Source organism: Mustela nigripes, chromosome 11 (assembly GCF_022355385.1).
Source record: "Mustela nigripes isolate SB6536 chromosome 11, MUSNIG.SB6536, whole genome shotgun sequence".
NCBI classification, from domain to species: domain Eukaryota; kingdom Metazoa; phylum Chordata; class Mammalia; order Carnivora; family Mustelidae; genus Mustela; species Mustela nigripes.
This window is the reverse complement of record NC_081567.1, coordinates 6120995-6139997: the sequence shown is the minus strand read 5'-3', so window position 1 is coordinate 6139997 and position 19003 is coordinate 6120995. Positions and strand designations below refer to the sequence as shown.

Below are 19003 nucleotides of genomic sequence, written 5' to 3'. Positions count from 1 at the left end.
GAAGGAAAGTTTTTATCTATCCATTTCAGTGAGTCCTCTCCTAAAATGATTTTTGGCAGGCAGTGCTTTGTTAGGCTTATTTTTACACACACTTGAAAGAAAAACACAGTTCTTAAATTCATAATTTAGTCTTACTGCAAATTCACAGACTTTCTTTCCAAAGAATCAAAATTTGTGAGATTTCACTAAATCTCACAAAACATAATCTAATCCGTTCCTTTCACTGTTTCAGCTGAAAGCAAACAGTACCACTGACACAAAGAGTAATGTGTGCTCTGCTATTTTTAGTCCAAATACAAACACTGCCAGATCCGCACTGAATGAGGATTCCAAGATGCGGGCTATTTCCCATCCTTTGTGAATGTGTGCCTCACAGAGCGGAGTCATTTTCTTATCAAAGTAAATGAGAAGGATCAGGTAAAATGAGTCACTTTGCGATCAAATCAGTCTCTGTATTTTGAGTGGCTCGGCTACAAGTGATTTATCCAGAAAGTACAACAGGCAGACTGTAGTTCCAAGATTCTGGTCAATTTTTACTCCAACAGTGTAAATGAATAAAATATTACACTAAGACAGAGATTTGGTTAGCCAATAAATTTTAAAGAAACACTTTGTTATCTGCAGGAATCTCAGATATTTTAAGTAGACAGAGACAGTGGGGAAAAAAAATTATCCCTCAGGTCATGCATGGGAATCTCTCAAGTTTATGATTTACCTGTAGGAGTAAGAAGACAATTTGGACATCGAATGGGAAGAGTGGGAGCATCCTATTGAACCTGCCAGTTAGGAGATTAGGACATAGGACCACAGGTCTGTATCGACATGAGAAATGTGAGATTTGACTCAACGTGCACACAGGAAGGAAAACTGCTCAGAGGGAACAGAGAGCTTCGGGGAGGGGTGGGGGGAATCCCCAGATGAGGAAACATTGAAGTTACAGTCAAACCTTCACCCAGTGCTTCAAGAAGTCATCAGAACGCAGTGGTCAAATGTATAATTCCACAGAGAGAAATAAAAAATACTCAGATACTGCTCACCAGTCATTTTCAGACTCAAAGTAACAAACAGAAATGAGTCGTGCTCCACTTCCCACAGCAAATTTGTTCTCTAGCGGGGACCACTTGACAAAAGTCGCTGCACGATTAATTCTCAGGATCACCAGGGTTGGCTTCCAGACACCATCTTTCTGACTCCAGACGTAGGCATTGCGGTCTGCCCCACAAGTGACGATGCGGTCACTCTTAGGAGCCCAGTCGATACCTGCAAGTGAGATGTGGTATCATCTGCTTTGCCGGGCCACTGACCAGAGACATGAACAGCCACGTGGGCACCACCATGGCAGGGCTAGATGTGCTTTGTATCTTCCTTCCCAACCCCATCCTTCCCCCATCTCTGGTCCTGATCTTCTCCTCACACGCAAACGCAAGGTTTCTCTGCAAAGTCCTGGAACTCAGGACCGTCCTTGAGGCTAGGCAGAACAGAGCTGTTTTATGATCGTGGAGGTTACAAAACTAAACGGGGGCATTCTACTACCCATTCACAGGTTTCTTTCTTTTTTAAGATTTTATTTATGTATTTGACAGAGAGAGAGAGAGGGCACAAGTAGGCAGAGAGGCAGGCAGAGAGAGAGAGGGGGAAGCTGGCTCCCTGCTGAGCAGAGCCCGATGCAGGGCTCCATCCCAGAACCTTGAGATCATGACCTGAGCCGAAGGTAGAGGCTTAACCCACTGAGCCACCCAGGAGCTCCATGCACAGGTTTCTAAAGTTATCTGGTATAAAGACCTTTTTCTTTTATCTCAATTAGATTTTGGGGAGATTAACAGTACCTTTATGCATTCATTAACAGACCTCCCTCCATGGTATTAACTGAAAATTTGTTACGTAACATCTAAGGGTAATTTAAAATTATCTTTAGTAAACGGAGGCAAAAATATGAATTGTGACTCACTATATATTCTTCTGAAGGTCACACTGTCCTTTAAACTAACCTAAATACCTTTGCTATATGCTATAGGTTCTACAGAGAGTCCTTGAGTATCTCTGCATCTACACTAGGAAGAGATCTGAGTATGTATGGGTTCTTCTTCTTCTTTTTTTTTTTTTTAAGATTTTATTTTTATTTATTTGGCAGAGAAAGACATAGCAAAGAGAGGGAACACAAACGGGGGAGTGGGAGAGGGAGAAGCAGGCTTCCCGCTGAGCAGGGAGCCCGACTCTGGACTTGATGCCAGGACCTAGGATCATGACCTGAGCTAAAGGCAGACACTTAAGAACTGAGCCACCCAGGTGCCCCTATACGGGTTATTTTTCATATTTGACCAGACTTTTACTTATCTGATGGCTCTGTGAAGTCAAGATCAGTTTGCCCAGCATGGAGCCCAATGTGGCGCTTGAACTCAAACCCTGACGTCAAGACCTAAGCTGAGATCAAGAATCGGACACTTAAGTGACTAAGTCACCCGTGTCCGAACTAATAAATTCTTTTTTTTTTTTTTTTTTTTTTTTTAAAGATTTTATTTATTTATTTGTAAGAGAGAGAGAGTGAGAGCAAGCACAGGCAGACAGAGTGGAAGGCAGAGTCAGAGGGAGAAGCAGGCTCCCTGCGGAGCAAGGAGCCCGATGTGGGACTCGATCCCAGGACGCTGGGATCATGACCTGAGCCGAAGGCAGCTGCTTAACCAACTGAGCCACCCAGGCGTCCCCGAACTAATAAATTCTAATAAATTCTTGTTATAGGTATCTTCCTAAAAATTAGTCATCATTATTAACATATGGAAAGAACAGGAATATAAATCAAAGTTTCCACTGGTCGTAACTCATAGCGACTTCAGTTGTACGAAGAGTTCATTCATTCTTTACCTACAGGAATAGTCTGCTCAATTATTTGTACCACTGAGGGGAAAAAGGTATCAGGGAGTGTATTCTGAGTGATGTGTACTTTGACTGCAAGTCGACTCATTATAGGATACTTTCGCAATCCTCTTTATTAGATTTTAGGTTTCATTTTTAACTACAAAAGCAAAACCCACAAAAAACAAACGCCACAAAGGGACATGCAGGAAGTAAATAAAGTCCTGCCCCCATTCTTATGTCCATACACATTTCTCCCCCCAAATGATACTGATACTATGGCAAACATTTTCTTCTCCTTTTTATAAATTAGCATTGATCTTATCATAATAATTTCCCCAAACATCCCACTGTTGAATGTTTCATCAGTCTCCAATCATTTATTAAAATAGATATCACTGGAATAAACAATCAGGAACATACCTTTTTGTTCTGGTTAAAATGATCTCGATGATAAATTCCCCAAAGTGCGATGCAAAATATTGTTATTTATATGAATGTCTTGTTTTCTTGATTACAAGCTTCTTGACAATAAGAAGCAAGTCTTTGAAACTACTGTGGTGGGCAAACCCTAGGGAAGTCCCCTACCTATAGGTGTGGACAAGACCTGCAACTTGCTTCTCACCAGTGGGATGCATGAAAAGTGATTAGATGTCCATGATTAGTGGACAAGATTAGATTACATAAATCTTAGCAGTTGCTGGGAAATTCTACTTCCAACAACCTGAAGGAGCTTGGAAGTGGATCCTTCCCTGGTCAAGCCTCTGATGAGAATTCATCCCCGGCTGACACCTTGATTACAACATTCAAGACCCTAAGCAGAGATCCTAGATAAGTCATGCCTGGACTCTTGACCCACAAAAACTGTGAGATAATAAATGTGCTTTGGTTGAGCTGCTAAGTTTGCAGTATTTGTTACACAGCAAAAGAAAACAAGCGTGTCCCCGAACACCCAGAATATTGCCTCAGAATGAGAAAGTTCAGTGATTTTGTGATGATTTTGATAATCTAAAATTTCACCCCTTATTCCATATGCTCACCATTCTGATTAAACACATAATGTTTTATAAGAATCCTGAGGTGCTTAAGCATGAGGCATTTTTAAAAGTCAACAGATCTAAAAAAACAGAAGGGACCATCTTCTGCTTTATCATTCTAGTCTACTCCTGTATCTACATCTTTCATTTAAGCATGGAAGCTATAAAAACAGTCACAGCTTCAAAGTATTTTATATATATATTTTTAAAGATTTTATTTATTTATTTGACAGACAGAGATCACAGGTAGATAGAGAGGCCGGCAGAGAGAGCGGGAGAAGCAGGCTCCCTGCTGAACAGAGAGCCCAATGCGGGACTCGATCCTGAGACCCTGAGATCATGACTTAAGCTGAAAGCAGAGGAGAGGCTTAACCCACTGAGCCACCCAGGCACCCCCAAAAATGTTTTAAAATTTTAATTCCATCAGAAGGCTTTAAAGGCAAAGGAAGAGAACCAAGCATCTATTCTGGTTTTTTTTTTCCATACTAACTACACCTCCAGGTAGCCAAACAGTAGATGAAGGGAAGTGTCTCTTATAAATGTAACCAGCTAAGAGAGAGGAAATCACATATTTAGAATACCACCACACTGTGGCCACTACTAAATGAATACATATGGTCACCGATCTTTGACAGTTGCTAACCTCATTGAACAGTGATCAGACATCATGCGCCTCCTTGACAAAAGAACTTCCTAACTCCCTAACTTCAACTAGCAATTTACAGGAAATAGGAGGACAGAAAAATATGTAAAACATCATGGGCTTGCAATCAGTAAAATCCAAGTTCTAGAAAAGACTACAGGACAAACAACCTGATTTCTCAGTATTCTTTACAAATAAATTATAAGGTTAAAGAGAAGAAAGGGGACCTATAGACAAAAGGCTTAAGAGATGTATCAACTCATCACAACCATGTGTGCGCCTTATTAAGGTCCCAATTAGGGGCGCCTGGGTGGCCCAGTTGTTTAATGTCTTCTTTTAGCTCGGGTCATGATCCCAAGGTCCTGGGATCGAGCCCTGCGTTGGGTTCCCTGCTCTGTGAGAGGCCTGCTTCTCCCTCTCTCATTCCCCCCGGCATGTGTTCCCTGTCAAATAAATAAATAAAATCTTAAAAAAAAAATAAGGTCCCCATTAAAACTATCATATCAATTATTATTGAAGAATCCTTCTCTTCACAAATTGAAATACAAAATGAAATACAAAATCATACAGTGCACAGGATGTACTTCCAAACTGTACGAGGAGGAGGAGAGTGAGTTGAGAACAAGGTTGTCTTTGAGGTGGGAAATGCTGCATCTGGGTGATGATGGGTATATGGGGGCTCAATACATTATTCTGCCTTTTTAATGTTTTCTGTTTAAAACTGGCCATAGTAAAATGTTTTTTAAAGAGTGATCACTTTTAAGCACAAAAGCAGAAACTCAAAGAAACAATCACCAGGACTCTGATATCTCTTTGATGTTAACCATACTCTTTTTCTCTGTCATACTGACTGGTCTTTTCTTCTAGAAAACTTCAGAAGGTTCTTTTTTTTCTGTAGTTACTATCTTTCTGAGAAATATGTTTGATCCTTGGTCTCTTGCCAGAGAGTTATATTTAGATTTTTCCAACAACAGTTTTTCAGATCTAAAAAAAAAATGTCACTTGAACATTTGGATGAAAACAGGCCCAAGTTCAAAGGATTCCAAAAGGGAAGCAGAAGAGAAAAAGAACATAACTAAGTATTTCACTTTTCTGGCTGTCTTTGCTCTTTCACCTTAGCCCTTTCTCACTTAGAAGTATTTCCTAATGCTAAAATGCCAAATTAAAGTATGAATGTTCTTATTTTTAGGACACAAGGCCACTGGCAAAGGAATGTAAAGAAAATAGGCCAAACCTAATAGAAATAAGGTTAAGGGAAAGCAATAGCAACAAAAATAGAAATTATAAATTCTGTCCTTCGTGCTAGCTCAGTAATAGAGTCAGTTGGCTCCCAGTGTTCAAGAGAATCACATACAAGTCACTGGCCCAAACAAGAAGGCGTGCTCAAAGTTTTTGCTGGGGAATACAATGGAAAGCGTGCAGAAGGTCAAAACATGCTGTTTTTCTCTGGCTGGGGGGACGGATAACTTTAAGCTAATCAGGACATTGGAGGACTAGAGGCAGAATTCCAGGGTCACCATTAAAAAAAAAAAAATTTGTGGGGCACCTGGGTGGCTCAGTGGGTTAAAGCCTCTGCCTTCGGCTCGGGTCATGATGCCAGGGTCCTGGAATCAAGCCCTGCATCACGCTCTCTGCTCAGCAGGGAGCCTGCTTCCTCGACTCTCTCTCTCCGCCTGACTCTCTGCCTACTTGTGATCTCTGTCAAATAAATAAATAATATCTTAAAAAAAAATTCGTTATCAGTCACTTTGCTGCCCACTTATAAGCAAATGTCACCGTGAAGAGAGGGCAAATGCAAGACTGCAGTGAGAAATTTGTAATCGAAAAGTGATGGAGAATAAGTTCGGACACGCTTGACCAAACTATTCAAAGCAAGAGGTTGAATCAACTCTGCCAGAAAATGGGTAAAGAAAAAATTATAGTGGTAATAATCAAGAAACAAGAATTCTTTCTGGGGGCACCTGGGTGGCTCAGTGGGTTAAAGACTCTGCCTTCGGTTCAGGTCACGATCCCGGGATCCTGGGATCAAGCCCCGCACCGGGCTCTCTGCTCGGCAGGGAACCTGCTTCCCTTCTTCACTCTGCCTACTTGTGATCTCTGTCTGTCAAATAAATAAATAAAATCTTTTCTTTTCTTTTTTTTTTTTTTAGGATTTTATTTATTTATTTGACAACAGAGATCACAAGTAGGCAGAGAGGCAGGCAGAGAGAGAGAGGAGGAAGCATGCTCCCTGCCGAGCAGAGAGCCCGATGCGGGACTCAATCCCAGGGCCCTGAGATCGTGACCTGAGCCGAAGGCAGAGGCTTCACCCACTGAGCCACCCAGGCGCCCCAGTAAATAAAATCTTAAGAAAAAAAGAGAATTCTTCCTGAATACAGCAGTAAGTGAGTATGTTGTTTTAAAAAGAGCCAGATTATCACTTCACAAAAAAGCAATTCATTCCTGTTAAAATTTGGTACCAGGGTTTGGTTCACTGAATTCTGAAAACCATTAGGAAAATTCTCCATTTTTAACTTTTTGTTTTTAAGATTTTATTTATTTATTTGACAGATCACAAGTAGGCAGAGGCAGGCAGAGAGAGAGAGGGGAAAGCGGGCTCTCCACTGAGCAGAGCCTGATGGAGGACTCGATCCCAGGACCCTGGGACCATGACCTGAGCTGAAGGCAGAGGCCTCAACCCACTGAGCCACCCAGGTGCCCCCTCCATTTTTATCTTACTCCTCCTCCCTTATTTGACACCGGCTTAATGAAACTCAGCCTTGGTCTGCTCGCCACCTTTACCCAACTATACATTGACAGTTCCTGCCAAAGATGAAAGCTAAGGTACACTCAGGAAAGTGCTTCAGAGTCAATGCTTTAAGATCCTGTCTTCTATAAATCAACAGGAGAAGTATAAAAACTCAATGGAAAAATGGTCAGGGGTAATGAACAGAAAAATCCAAGAAAGAAACCCAGAATGGCTAATAAACATCAGAAGATATGCTCAACCTTTTTATTAATCAGGAAAATGCAATTTCTGGAGACACAACCCCTCAGTCACCTGACCCTCTGATCTATCAAGTAGGTGTGGGAGGGGGGGAGGATGAGCACTCCTGTCCTGGGGAGCCGGCATGAGGGCAGTGTGACCACGTCTGGCAATGAACATGCGCACATCACGGAGGTACAACAAGTCTGACGTCAACAAGTCACGGACATAAGGAGAGACGTGCACAGGGGCTCAATTTAGCACTTCACTATCAGGAAAAACTGCAAATGACCTAAATATCCTCCACAGTAGAGAAGAGTAAATAAAGGTGGTATGAATTGTTAAACAGGGGTGAAAAGGAATGAACTTGATCAACACAGGGCTCAGGAACAATGTGAAATGTAAAAGCAAGTTGGAGCTGCATACGACGATGCCACTTCCGTAGCACTTCCACACACCAGCCCCAAATACTAACGACTGCTGACGAATCTGTCTGTGTGTGTGGACAAGTATTAAAAATGAACTGGGGGCGCCTGGGTGGCTCAGTGGGTTAAAGCCTCTGCCTTCAGCTCAGGTCATGATCTCAGGGTCCTGGGATCGAGCCCCGCATCAGGCTCTCTGCTCAGCAGGGAGCCTACTTCCACCCCCACCTTCTCTTTGCCTACTTGTGATCTCTCTGTCAAATGAATAAATAAAATCTTTTAAAAATAAATAAATAAATAAATAAATAATAAAAACGAACTGGGACAATGTCATACCAAATTGCAGACTGCTTCTGGGAAATGGGAACAGGACTGGTGGCGGGAGGGGACTGTACTGTTATCTCGAATATTCCTCCTTATGTATCAAAGCTCTGTTTCCTCAGTATTCTGACAGAGTTGTTACTTCCAGGTGGTGGCAATGTGGGTGTTTGCTACGATACTCTTTGTCCTTTTTGATAGTTTGCAATGCCTTCCTCGTCCCGCCAACAACATACAGGAAGCTTTTGGAAGACACCGTGTCCCCTCAGCACTTGGGAACACAATCTGGCGTTATGTTTCCCCACAGCTGACACGCTAGATATCTAGTTTTCACTTTCTCATCTCGTCACCTCATCTAAGCTCTTCACCCCTCAGAGCAGGATCTGTGTTTTCCCTACACTAGTGGGGTGCTGTGGATCAGCGGGGCTGAAAAGAGCACTTAAAAGTTGAGATCACTATGATGCTTATTTTCTCAAGTTTTCCAAAGAAAACTCAGTAAATGATGCACAACTTTAAATATTAAGGCAGACCTACTTTGTCAGGCTCTTTATTTAATGGACGGCTGTTCAAGCTGCCAGGATCACGCTAAGCTCACGGGGGTCTTACTTTACCTGTAATGTGTCCGTTGTGCTCCTTGAGTTCATGAGCTTTCACCCACTGGCTCCCATTCTTCTTATAGATGTGGACTTCGTGATTGTTGGGGCTAAGAGCAATCTCTGGAGGAAAAAAGTCAACAGTTATCACGTGAACTTGAAATTGTCACCAAAAAAGAGAGATGTTACAGTTGGCTTTTTTTTTTTTTTTTAAAGGAGTTTATTTATTTTTATTTATTTATTTATTTTTTTTTAAAGGCATTTCTTTTTTTTTTTTTTTTAAGATTTTATTTATTTATTTGACAGAGAGAGATCACAAGTAGGCAGAGAGGCAGGCAGAGAGAGAGAGGAGGAAGCAGGCTCCCTGCTGAGCAGAGAGCCCGATGCGGGACTCGATCCCAGGACCCTGAGATCATGACCTGAGCTGAAGGCAGCGGCTTACCCCACTGAGCCACCCAGGCGCCCAAGGAGTTTATTTATTTGTCAGAGAAAGAGCGAGCCAGCAAGCATGCACACAAGCAGGGGGAATGGCAGACAGAGGGAGAAGCAGGCTCCCTGCTGAAAAAGGAGCCCTGTGCTAGACCCGATCCCAGGACCCTGGGATCATGACCTGAGCTGAAGGCAGAGGCTTAACCATCTCAGCACTCAGGCACCCAAAATACTGATTTCTTAAAATTAAAATTAGGATCTATGATTCAGACTTTAGATCATTTACTAGTTTCCCCCTTCTATTATCTTACTTTCCCTTTCCGCCCTTAGGAAAGTTACATCTGTTTTACCGATGAAACTGTGGAACCAGATAAATATCGAGCTCTAAAATCCTAAGACTTTAAGTACTTTCTCAAAACCAGTTACATATATTTCTCTAAAATTCTAAGATGCTTCAAAAGCCAAATCCAAATCTAAAGTTGAAAAATGCTATAAATTTCAAATTATAATAATAAAAATAGGCCTTAATATATTAAGTTTATCAAGTAGCCTAAATGAAAACAATGATAACTTTCTATTAAAAATAACTGGAAATAGGGGCGCCTGGGTGGCTCAGTGGGTTAAGCCGCTGCCTTCGGCTCAGGGCATGATCTCAGGTCCTGGGATTGAGCCCCACATCGGGCTCTCTGCTCTGCGGGGGGCCTGCTTCCTCCTCTCTGCCTGCCTCTCTGCCTAATTGTGATCTCTGTCTGTCAAATAAATAAATAAAATCTTAAAAAAAAAAAAAACTGGAAATACTCCAAAAACCCATTTTTACATGGGAAAGTAGAGACAGAGGACACATGAAACTCGGCTATGAAACTGAGATGATCACAATATAGAAGCTCTAGAGTCACCATCCTGTCACATTACAGATTAGATTGAAAGCAATCTCTATCAAAATTTCAGCTGGCTCCCTTGCAGAAATTAGTAAAATGACCCTTAAATTCATACAGAAATGGAAGGGACCTAGAAGAGCCGGAAGAATCTTGGGAAAGAAGTGCAAAGTTGGAACTCACACTTTTCAATTTCAAAACTTACTACATAAAGCTACAGTAACCAAGACAGTGTGGTCCTGACATTAGGACAGACATAAAGATCAATGAAACAGAGCTGAGAGTCCAATAAGCCTTCACATTTATAGTCAACTGATTACTGACAAGAGTACCAGGACAGTTCGCTAAGGAGAGAATAGTCTTCAACAAACGCTGTCAGAACAACTGGAGAGCCACATGCAAAAGAATGAAGCTGGGTCCCCTATCTCACACCTTAGACAAAAATTAATTCAAAATGGATACAAAATGTATATACAAGGCTAAAACTGTAAGTCTCTTAAAAGAAAACATAGGTATACATCTTTGTGACCTTGAATTAAATGGTTTCTTAGATACAACAGCAAATGCACAGCAACAAAAGAAAAAATAAACTGGGCTTTTTCAAAACTAAAAACTTTTCTGCTTCACAGGACATGATCAAGAAAGTGAAAACACACCCCCCCCCCCGCCCAAAAAGGTGAAAAGACAACCCACAGAATGGGAAATTTGTAAATTATATATTGTGTAAGGGACTTGTATCAAGTATACAAAAGAACTCTTACCACTCAACAATGAACAGACAACCCAATTTTTAAAAAAGGCAAAGGATCTAAACAGACATTTTTCCAAAGAAGATATACAGCCAATAAACATGTGAAAAGATGCTCAACATCATTAGTCATCAACAGGGAAATGCAAATCAAAACTGCATTGAGATACTACTTTATATCCACTAGAATATAGTGGGTACATAGCTGTAATACAAAAGGCCAACAATAACAAGTATTGACAAGGACACAGACAAATGGGAACCTTCATATACTACTATTGATAACGTAAAATGGCACAGCCATTTTGGGAAAGCAGACTGGCAGCTCCCTAAAATGATCCAGAGTTACTATATGACCAAGGAATTCAACTCCTAGGTATAAACTCAGGAAATTGAAAACATAAGTTCACATAAAAACTGGTACACAGGGGCGCCTGGGTGGCTCAGTGGGTTAAAGCCTCTGCCTTCGGCTCTGGTCGTGATCTCAGGGTCCTGGGATCAAGCCCCCCATCAGGTTCTCTGCTCAGCGGGAAGCCTGCTTCATCTTCTCTCTCTGCCTGCTTCTCTGCCTACTTGTGATCTCTCTGTCAAATGAATAAATAAAATCTTAAAACAAAAAACAAAAAACCCAACTGGTACATGGAATGTTCACAGCAGCATTCTTCATAATAGCCAAAAAGTGGTAACAACCCAAATATCCACCAACTGATGAATAAACTTACGGTATATCTAGGGGCTGCCTGGGTGGCTCAGTACACTGAACATCCAGCTCCTGATTTCAGCTCAGGTCATGATCTCGGGGGTTGTGAGATCGAGCCCTGCATCGAGCTCCAAACTCAGCAGGGTGTCGGGTTGAAGATTCTCTCCCTCTGCGCTTCCCCCAACTTGCATATGTGCATGCGCTCTCTCCAGAATAGACAATTTTTTAAAATATTTTATTTATTTATTTGACAGACAGAGATCACAAGTAGGTAGAGAGGCAGGCAGAGAGAGAGAGGAGGAAGCAGACTCCCTGCTGAGCAATGAGCCCGATATGGGGTTCGATCCCAGGACCCTGGGGTCATGACCTGAGTCGAAGGCAAAGGTTTTAATCCACTAAGTCACCCAGGGACCCCCAGAATAGACAAATCTAAAAAAAGAAAAGAAAAGAAAATATGATATGTCTATAGAGTATTATTCAGCCCTAAAAGGTAATGTACACATTGTACAATATGGATAAACCTTGAAAACAGAACGGTCAGTGAGAGAAGTTAGATGCAAAAAGCCACATATCATATGACACCACCTGCACAGAATGTCCAGAATATGCAAATCAATGCAGAGAGAATGGATGAGTAGCTGCTTAAGGCTGGAAGTTTTGAGCAAAACTGGGAATAACTGCTAATGGGTGCAGAGTTTCTTTTTGGAGTGACAGAAAATATTCTGAAACTAGATGGTGGTATTATTACATAACTGTGAATATACTACTAAAAACTGCTGACATATCTTTTAAAAGGGTGAATTTTATGTGAATTTTATCTCAGTAAAGTTTATTTTTCTTTTTCCAAGAATAGTTTATTTATTTGAGAGAGAAAAAGTGAGGGACAGAGCATAAGTGGAGGGAGAGTGGCAAAGGAAGAAGGATTAGCAGACTCTCTGCTGAGTTAGAAGACCGATTCCGGGCTCCATCCCTAGGACCCTGAGATCATAACTGGAGCCAAAGGTAGATGCTTAACCGACTGAGCCACCCAGGTACCCTGATAAAGCTTTATTTTAAAGAAGACAGAGAATATAATTTAAAAAAAATTTTTTTTAAAGATTTTATTTACTTATTTGACAGACAGAGATCACAAGCAGGCAGAGAGGCAGGCAGAGAGAGGAGGAAGCAGGCTCCCCGCTGAGCAGAGAGCCCGATATGGGGCTCGATCCCAGGACCCTGGGATCATGACCCGAGCTGAAGGCAGAGGCTTTAACCCACTGAGCCACCCAGGCGCCCCTATAATTTAATTTTCAAAGTACCTCATGGGCACGCTACTATGCTTCTGCATCTGTTTTAAGGGTTTTCTTTTGGCCTCCTTCTTCCATATTCTGCAATTTTGCTTGTTGTACTATGCTCACTTCTTTTTTATAAGATTTCATTTATTTGACACAGAGAGCGAGAGAAAGAGCATGCGGGTGCACACACACAAGTAGGGGAAGCAGCAGGCAGAGGGAGAGAGAGAAGCAGGCACCCCACTGAGCAGGGAGCCCAATGAGGGGATCAATCCCAGGACCCTGGGATCATGATCTGAGCCGAAGGCAGCTGCTTAATGACTGAGCCAACCAGGCACCTCCTGTGTCTACTTTTAAGAGTCTTTTCCATTCTTTTCTAGTTGGTTGGATCTAGAAAACTAGAAACTCAAGCTTATTACAAATAATACAGTAAATATTAGCTAATACTGCTCTTAACACATCAGAGGTAAACTATACATCTCTGTAATGGCTTAGTTCTAGGTCTTAGTATTCTGACTAAATACTGGAAGACTGTCACATTACTACACAACCATTCCAGACTCTGGGCTCTTTTTTTTTTTTTCTTCTTTTTTTCAAAGATTTTATTTACTTATTTGATAGACAGAGATCACAAGTAGGCAGAGAGGCAGTCAGAGAGAAAGGGGGGAAGCAGGCTCCCTGCTGACCAGAGAGCCCGATGCGGGGCTCAATCCAAGGACCCTGAGATCATGATCTGAGCCAAAGGCAGAGGCTTAACCTACTGAGCCACCCAGGTGCCCCAGACCCTGGGCTCTTATGCCAATGAAAGATGCCTCTGATATAAACCTGTGCTGTAGACAAAGATATGGACACGGAGCCAGAAGGCTTAGATGCTAGCAATGGCTCTGACATTAACCATTAGAAAGTCTTTCCACTGGAAACTCTAGGCCTTGGTTTCTCTTATCTATAAACCAAACAACTGAACCTAGTTCCCTACCGAATCTATGGCCATGCCCTTTTCACATGTGACACAAATATGTGGTCCCTAAAAAAGTGCTCACACATAAAGATATCAAAGGCACCAAAATAAAGGAGTAAAAGTAATAGCATACTTACGAGTACGATCCCTGTTCCAGGCATGACAGGTGATTGGCTCTAGTAAAAACTGATGTAGGGACATTATTCTTAGTGTTTTCAAAGGATAGAAAGCTGTAATAAGCAACAGAAAAAAGCATTTAAAAGGCAGGCAACACATATTTAAGTTATCTGGGGATCCCACAATGTTTGGGGATGAATAAAACATTACTGTCCCATTAAAAATATCAACCTCAATGTCAATACTAAATCATTTAAATACAACAAGCACTGTAACCACCAATGTACCAATATATAGTTTATTCTGTCAAGGGTCATCAAGGGACTCTAAAACCATGAGTTAAAGTCTACTGGGGTACAGGAAAGTCACACAGTCTCAAATTATCACCCCACAGATTATTTACTAATTTCCAAGAGAGAAAAATGAGCCTTAACAACAACAACAAAAAAATCTGGCAGTCACCATCTTACCAACGGAACAATCTAATCTGATGGGCTTCCCGATGGGAGGAAACACGAAGTACACACATCATCACTTAAAAAGAGTGACTACTTAATTTATCATCCAGACCAGAAAATGTTTAAGAAAGCAGAAAGGGGCATTATTATGTTGTGACAAGAGATCACAGGACTATCCTGGAGAAACCTGGTAATACCGCCAACCTACCTACCAAGTATTTCTGCCACACATATTTGATTTAAATCCAATCAAGACCAGACCTACTTCCCAGTTTTGAGGAAATAAAGGGGAGTGGAACAAGTCAAATAACACAATGGGGGAGTAAAAAGTTCAAACCAGAATATATATATGCTATCCTAGAAAACAACTGGCCTGAACTATTATTCATAAAAGGCAATGGGTGTGAAACAGACTGTTCTAGATTAAAAGAGCTATGAAAATCAAATTCGAAAAATGATACTTGATTGTAATCTATTTTAACAACAGCCATAGAAGACATATTTGGTACAATAAGGAAAATATGAATTTGTACTACATATTACATAACAATATGGAGTTATTTCCAATGTCTTAACTCGATCCCAGGACCCTGGGATCATGACCTGAGCCGAAGGCAGAGGCTTTAACCTACTGAGCCAACCACGCGCCCCTCTTAGAATACTTTAAATACAGGGACGCCTGGGTGGCTCAGTGGGTGAAGCTGCAGCCTTCAGCTCAGGTCATGATCCCAGAGTCCTGGGATCGAGTCCCACATCCGGCTCCTTGCTCAGCAGGGAGCCTGCCTCTCTCTCCGTCTCTGCCTGCTTGCATGCTTTCTCTCTTTCTTTCTGATAAATAAATAAAATATTAAAAAAAAAAGAATACTTTAAATACAATATTTTAAATACAACTTTAAATACACAACACTCTGAAGTTTCAATACATTTCAGTATAAGTCTTTAACCTAGAGTGGATAGTGAAATGTAAGACAGGAATTTGGATGTAAATAGGAAATGAATGGAAAGGACAGCAGAAGGTTATGAAGTGAACAAAGTTCAGCAGACAAAACAGAAATCAATCTTAGTGGAAGACAGAAGAAATGTCTCTGTTAATTGTTGTAAAGGAATCCAAAGGTCAAAAAGAAATAAAGTGCACCCTTAAATAAAACATATGATATCTTGAACTAGCAGAGAAATGTCAGTGTTTCATAGTCTACTCTAAAGTGAAGATATTTAGGTCACTGGTTTTTTACTCTTACATGTTCTAGAAAGCAAACTGCAACCCACAAGTAAAGAAAACCAGCCTCTAACTGGAAATTAAAAAAAAAAAAAAAAAAAAAAAGTTTTAAACAAATTCAAACGAGGCTGCTTAACGTGTTTTTACTTAAAAACAAACTTCCAGATGCTCACTGCATGATTCTCTCTTTACAGCTGATATCAGATACTCACCCTTCACAACAGGTTTTACTCACAGTTACTCAAAATAACGTACCATGTCACAAATATCTTCTTAATTAAAAGCAATTTAGTTCAAAAGCTGTATTTTAAAGGCCCATTTGTTAATTAAAACAAAACTGACCTACAAATAATTCAATGCGACTACACGCAATAAAAGCACGTTATTTCATGTATAGTTAAAAAAGGAACAGTTGCAAAGACGTTCTCATTCTTTAACCAGCTTTTCTTTAAAGACTTATTTTTAAGTAATCTCTCCACCCATAGTGAAGCTTGAATTTACAATCTTGAGATCAAGAATTGCATGCTCCACTGGCTGAGCCGGCCAAGCATCCCTCAACTCAGTTTAAGCAAAGTAGCAAAGCTTTCAAAAGAGATAAACATTTTCATAATGGCATAATTACTTTCTAAAATTGCATTTCTAAGTTTATTCTATCATTCAAGTTCCATATGTGCAGACACACTCAGACCTGTACTTCATTTATAATCATGTAGATATTTAAAGTCTGTAGAGTACGACAATGCTCGTTTGTCAAATTAATAAGGCACCCAGTAAACAGAGTCTGTATTCCTCAAACTCAGTGAGTGCAGGAGAGTAATAGCATGAATTCTGTCCCAAGAAAAAGATGCTTTCTGTTATAGCATGATAATTCTAATTCCAAACTCTAATATTTAAGTGACACCTGAAAACTTCTGTCTTAATGAGAGCAGGTAAGAGAGAAAGGGACAATAAAGGCAGTGACATGAAATTTGACCAGCTTCTATTGTTAAGGTCTTACTGTAGAGCACTGAGAGAAAAAACGACTTACAATGATTTATAGTATGATTCCAGGCACTCGCCGTACAACCCAACTCCTTTTTTGATCTATCACTTTGAGTACAGTCATTCTGATGTTTGGTTGCCATGGACTCTGGAGCTAAGGGGAACTGAGTTTGAATCTTGGATTGATCACACACTGGCTATGAAACCCAGCGCAGGTCACTCAACATCTCTGAATCTAATTTTTTAAAAAAATATGCAAAGTGGACATGTCACTGACATCCCAAGGCTGTAGGTATGAGGATTAAATGAGATAACACGTGAAAATGTGTAGTACAAAGCGTAGCTCAGAAGTGATGCTGAGTTAGTTCCCTTTCGTCCTTTGACCCAAGGCTTTTAAACCCAACTCTAGAAGTACACACTGGTTATTATTTTCTGAACCTGGAAATGTATGCATACATTTTGAATTCTTGGCCCTGAAGCCTGAAAGTATTTATACAGTGAAGATTTAAGTTCCTTGTTTAGGATCAGTTTCCAACACTGTGATTCATCCAGTTTCTAATTGCTCTCATTACCCAACCCAGCAATCCCAGGTACTCCAACAAGGTCACCACACCCTCCACAGCATTCTGAGACAAGGTTTCGATGCCAGGCACCAGCCTCACTGGCAGATCACTTTAAACTTCTTTACGCAGAATTTGTTTCAGCACAGGATTAGTTAACTAGATCAAAATACAGCACTCTTCTTCCAAGCAAGTGCTTTATTTTTCCAAGATAATCCCCTCCTTTAACTGTGATAAGTAGATGCATTAACCTTGGAAGGTTTCCGAATCCTATGGTAGGAAGCAGCCAGTTACACCCACTCCCTAACAGGGTAAAAACACCCTCCAGACCGATACCCTCTCCTTTTTCCTTAGATACCTGAAAAACCCAGGACCTACCTGAAACCAAAAGGTGAGATAAAATTGATTTAGGGGCGCCTGGGTGGCTCAGGTCATGATCCCAGAGTCCTGGGATTGAGGCCCACATCGGGCTCTCTGTTCAGCAGGGAGCTTGCTTCCCCCTCTCTCTCTCTGCCTACCTGTGATCTCTCTCTATTAAATAAATAAAATCTTTTAAAAAATTGATTTAAAAACGGAAAGAGCTGAACTAGTTTAACTTCAGTAATTCAGCCAATGAGTTGAAGTAGATAAAAGTAGGTTAACATTTCCTTCAAGTTCCAAAGCTGCCGTATGAGAACAGATGGCTTTCTAATCAAAGATTCTAAGCTACAATTTATTAAGTGTCTACCATGTTCCCAGCAGTGTAGTTAAGTACAAGGGGTAGGGCCAGACACATAAATACATCTGACACTTTCCTGGTCCTCCTGTCTGGGCGGAGGTGGGGTGGGGGGGAGGTTAGGAAAGGAAGAGAAGATACATATGCAGAGAATCCTCAGAACAGTAGGAATAGTTAGTATTTATTAAGCACCTACTCTGGGCCAGGTACTATTCTAGGCAATTAATGCAAATAAGCTCACTTGATTTAAAAAAAAAAAAAAAAAAAAAAAGCCCTAAGAATCTTCCTACTGCAGACTAGGAAACAGGGACTCAAAGAAGCAATATTCCCAAAGAAGTGGTGGTGCCGGGACTGGAATCGGGGCTGTCCTACTGGAGGGGCTGGAACGTGAAAGGGGGTACATAAAAGGCCCCACGGAGCGAGCAGGGGCGGGTTTGTGCGATACTGACTTAAGAGAAGGCGGCACTCGAGCGGAGGAAGCTTAAAGAACTCTGGGGAGGGTCTTTCGAATTCAGGAGCGCGCCCCAGCCCCCGCTCCCAGCAAGAGCTCAAAGACTGAGGGCTCCCCTAGACAGGACCGGGACCGTCCAGGGTCGCCCACCGCGCAGTTCCTACTCTACATGCTAAAGAAAGGAACATTCGTCGCGACGCTCGACGAGGGGGAAGGTCATCTCATTTACTACAATTTTACAGATTGTGATAAACGCCCATCATAGAGCAGCAAAGAGGGCTAAGAAGCGCAGGTGAAGGAGCCGCTAATTCTGGCACCGAAGCAGGCTCGGAGCTGGAAAATCTGGAGAGAAGCGATCTGTGTGTGTGGGAACCCCAGGGGCTCAGCTGGCCCCACGGAGAATGGGGATCCCCCGCCCCCACCGGAGGCCGGGCCAGGAGACCCGGCCCGCCCCTGAGCCCAGCGGCCTAAGCCCCCGCCTCACCGCCCCCGCGGGTTCAACTCCGCTGCGAGGCCGGGCCAGTGGCGGCCGACAGGGCCAGGAGCTCGCCCTGCTGTCCCTTACCTGGGATCGGGGCAGTGCGGACCTGCTCGGAGCGGAGAATTCGCGGACTCTGGTCAGTCGACGCGAACAGGCTCCGGCGGGCGCGGGCGGAGGACCGAGGCCCAGAGGGAGCGGCTAACAGAGCCCGGAAA

General features: G+C 41.9%; 1 protein-coding gene and 1 long non-coding RNA gene across 2 annotated transcripts in view; one reads left to right on the top strand and one right to left on the bottom strand.

Moving 5' to 3' along the window:
* The window catches only part of ARPC1A (actin related protein 2/3 complex subunit 1A), a 30461-nt gene extending 11458 nt beyond the window's left edge, over positions 1 to 19003 (bottom strand). The window contains exons 1-4 of the mRNA XM_059414433.1: positions 18873 to 19003; positions 13947 to 14039; positions 8847 to 8951; positions 1038 to 1260 (exon numbers count right to left, since the gene is read on the bottom strand). Of these exons, the coding sequence (XP_059270416.1) occupies positions 1038 to 1260; positions 8847 to 8951; positions 13947 to 14010 (392 nt within the window). The 5' untranslated portion in view covers positions 14011 to 14039; positions 18873 to 19003. The remainder of the gene's footprint in view (positions 1 to 1037; positions 1261 to 8846; positions 8952 to 13946; positions 14040 to 18872) is intronic.
* Positions 5548 to 8042, top strand: LOC132027146 (uncharacterized). The gene is made up of 2 exons (XR_009407063.1): positions 5548 to 6495; positions 6865 to 8042. It is a non-coding gene; the product is annotated as an uncharacterized LOC132027146 (long non-coding RNA).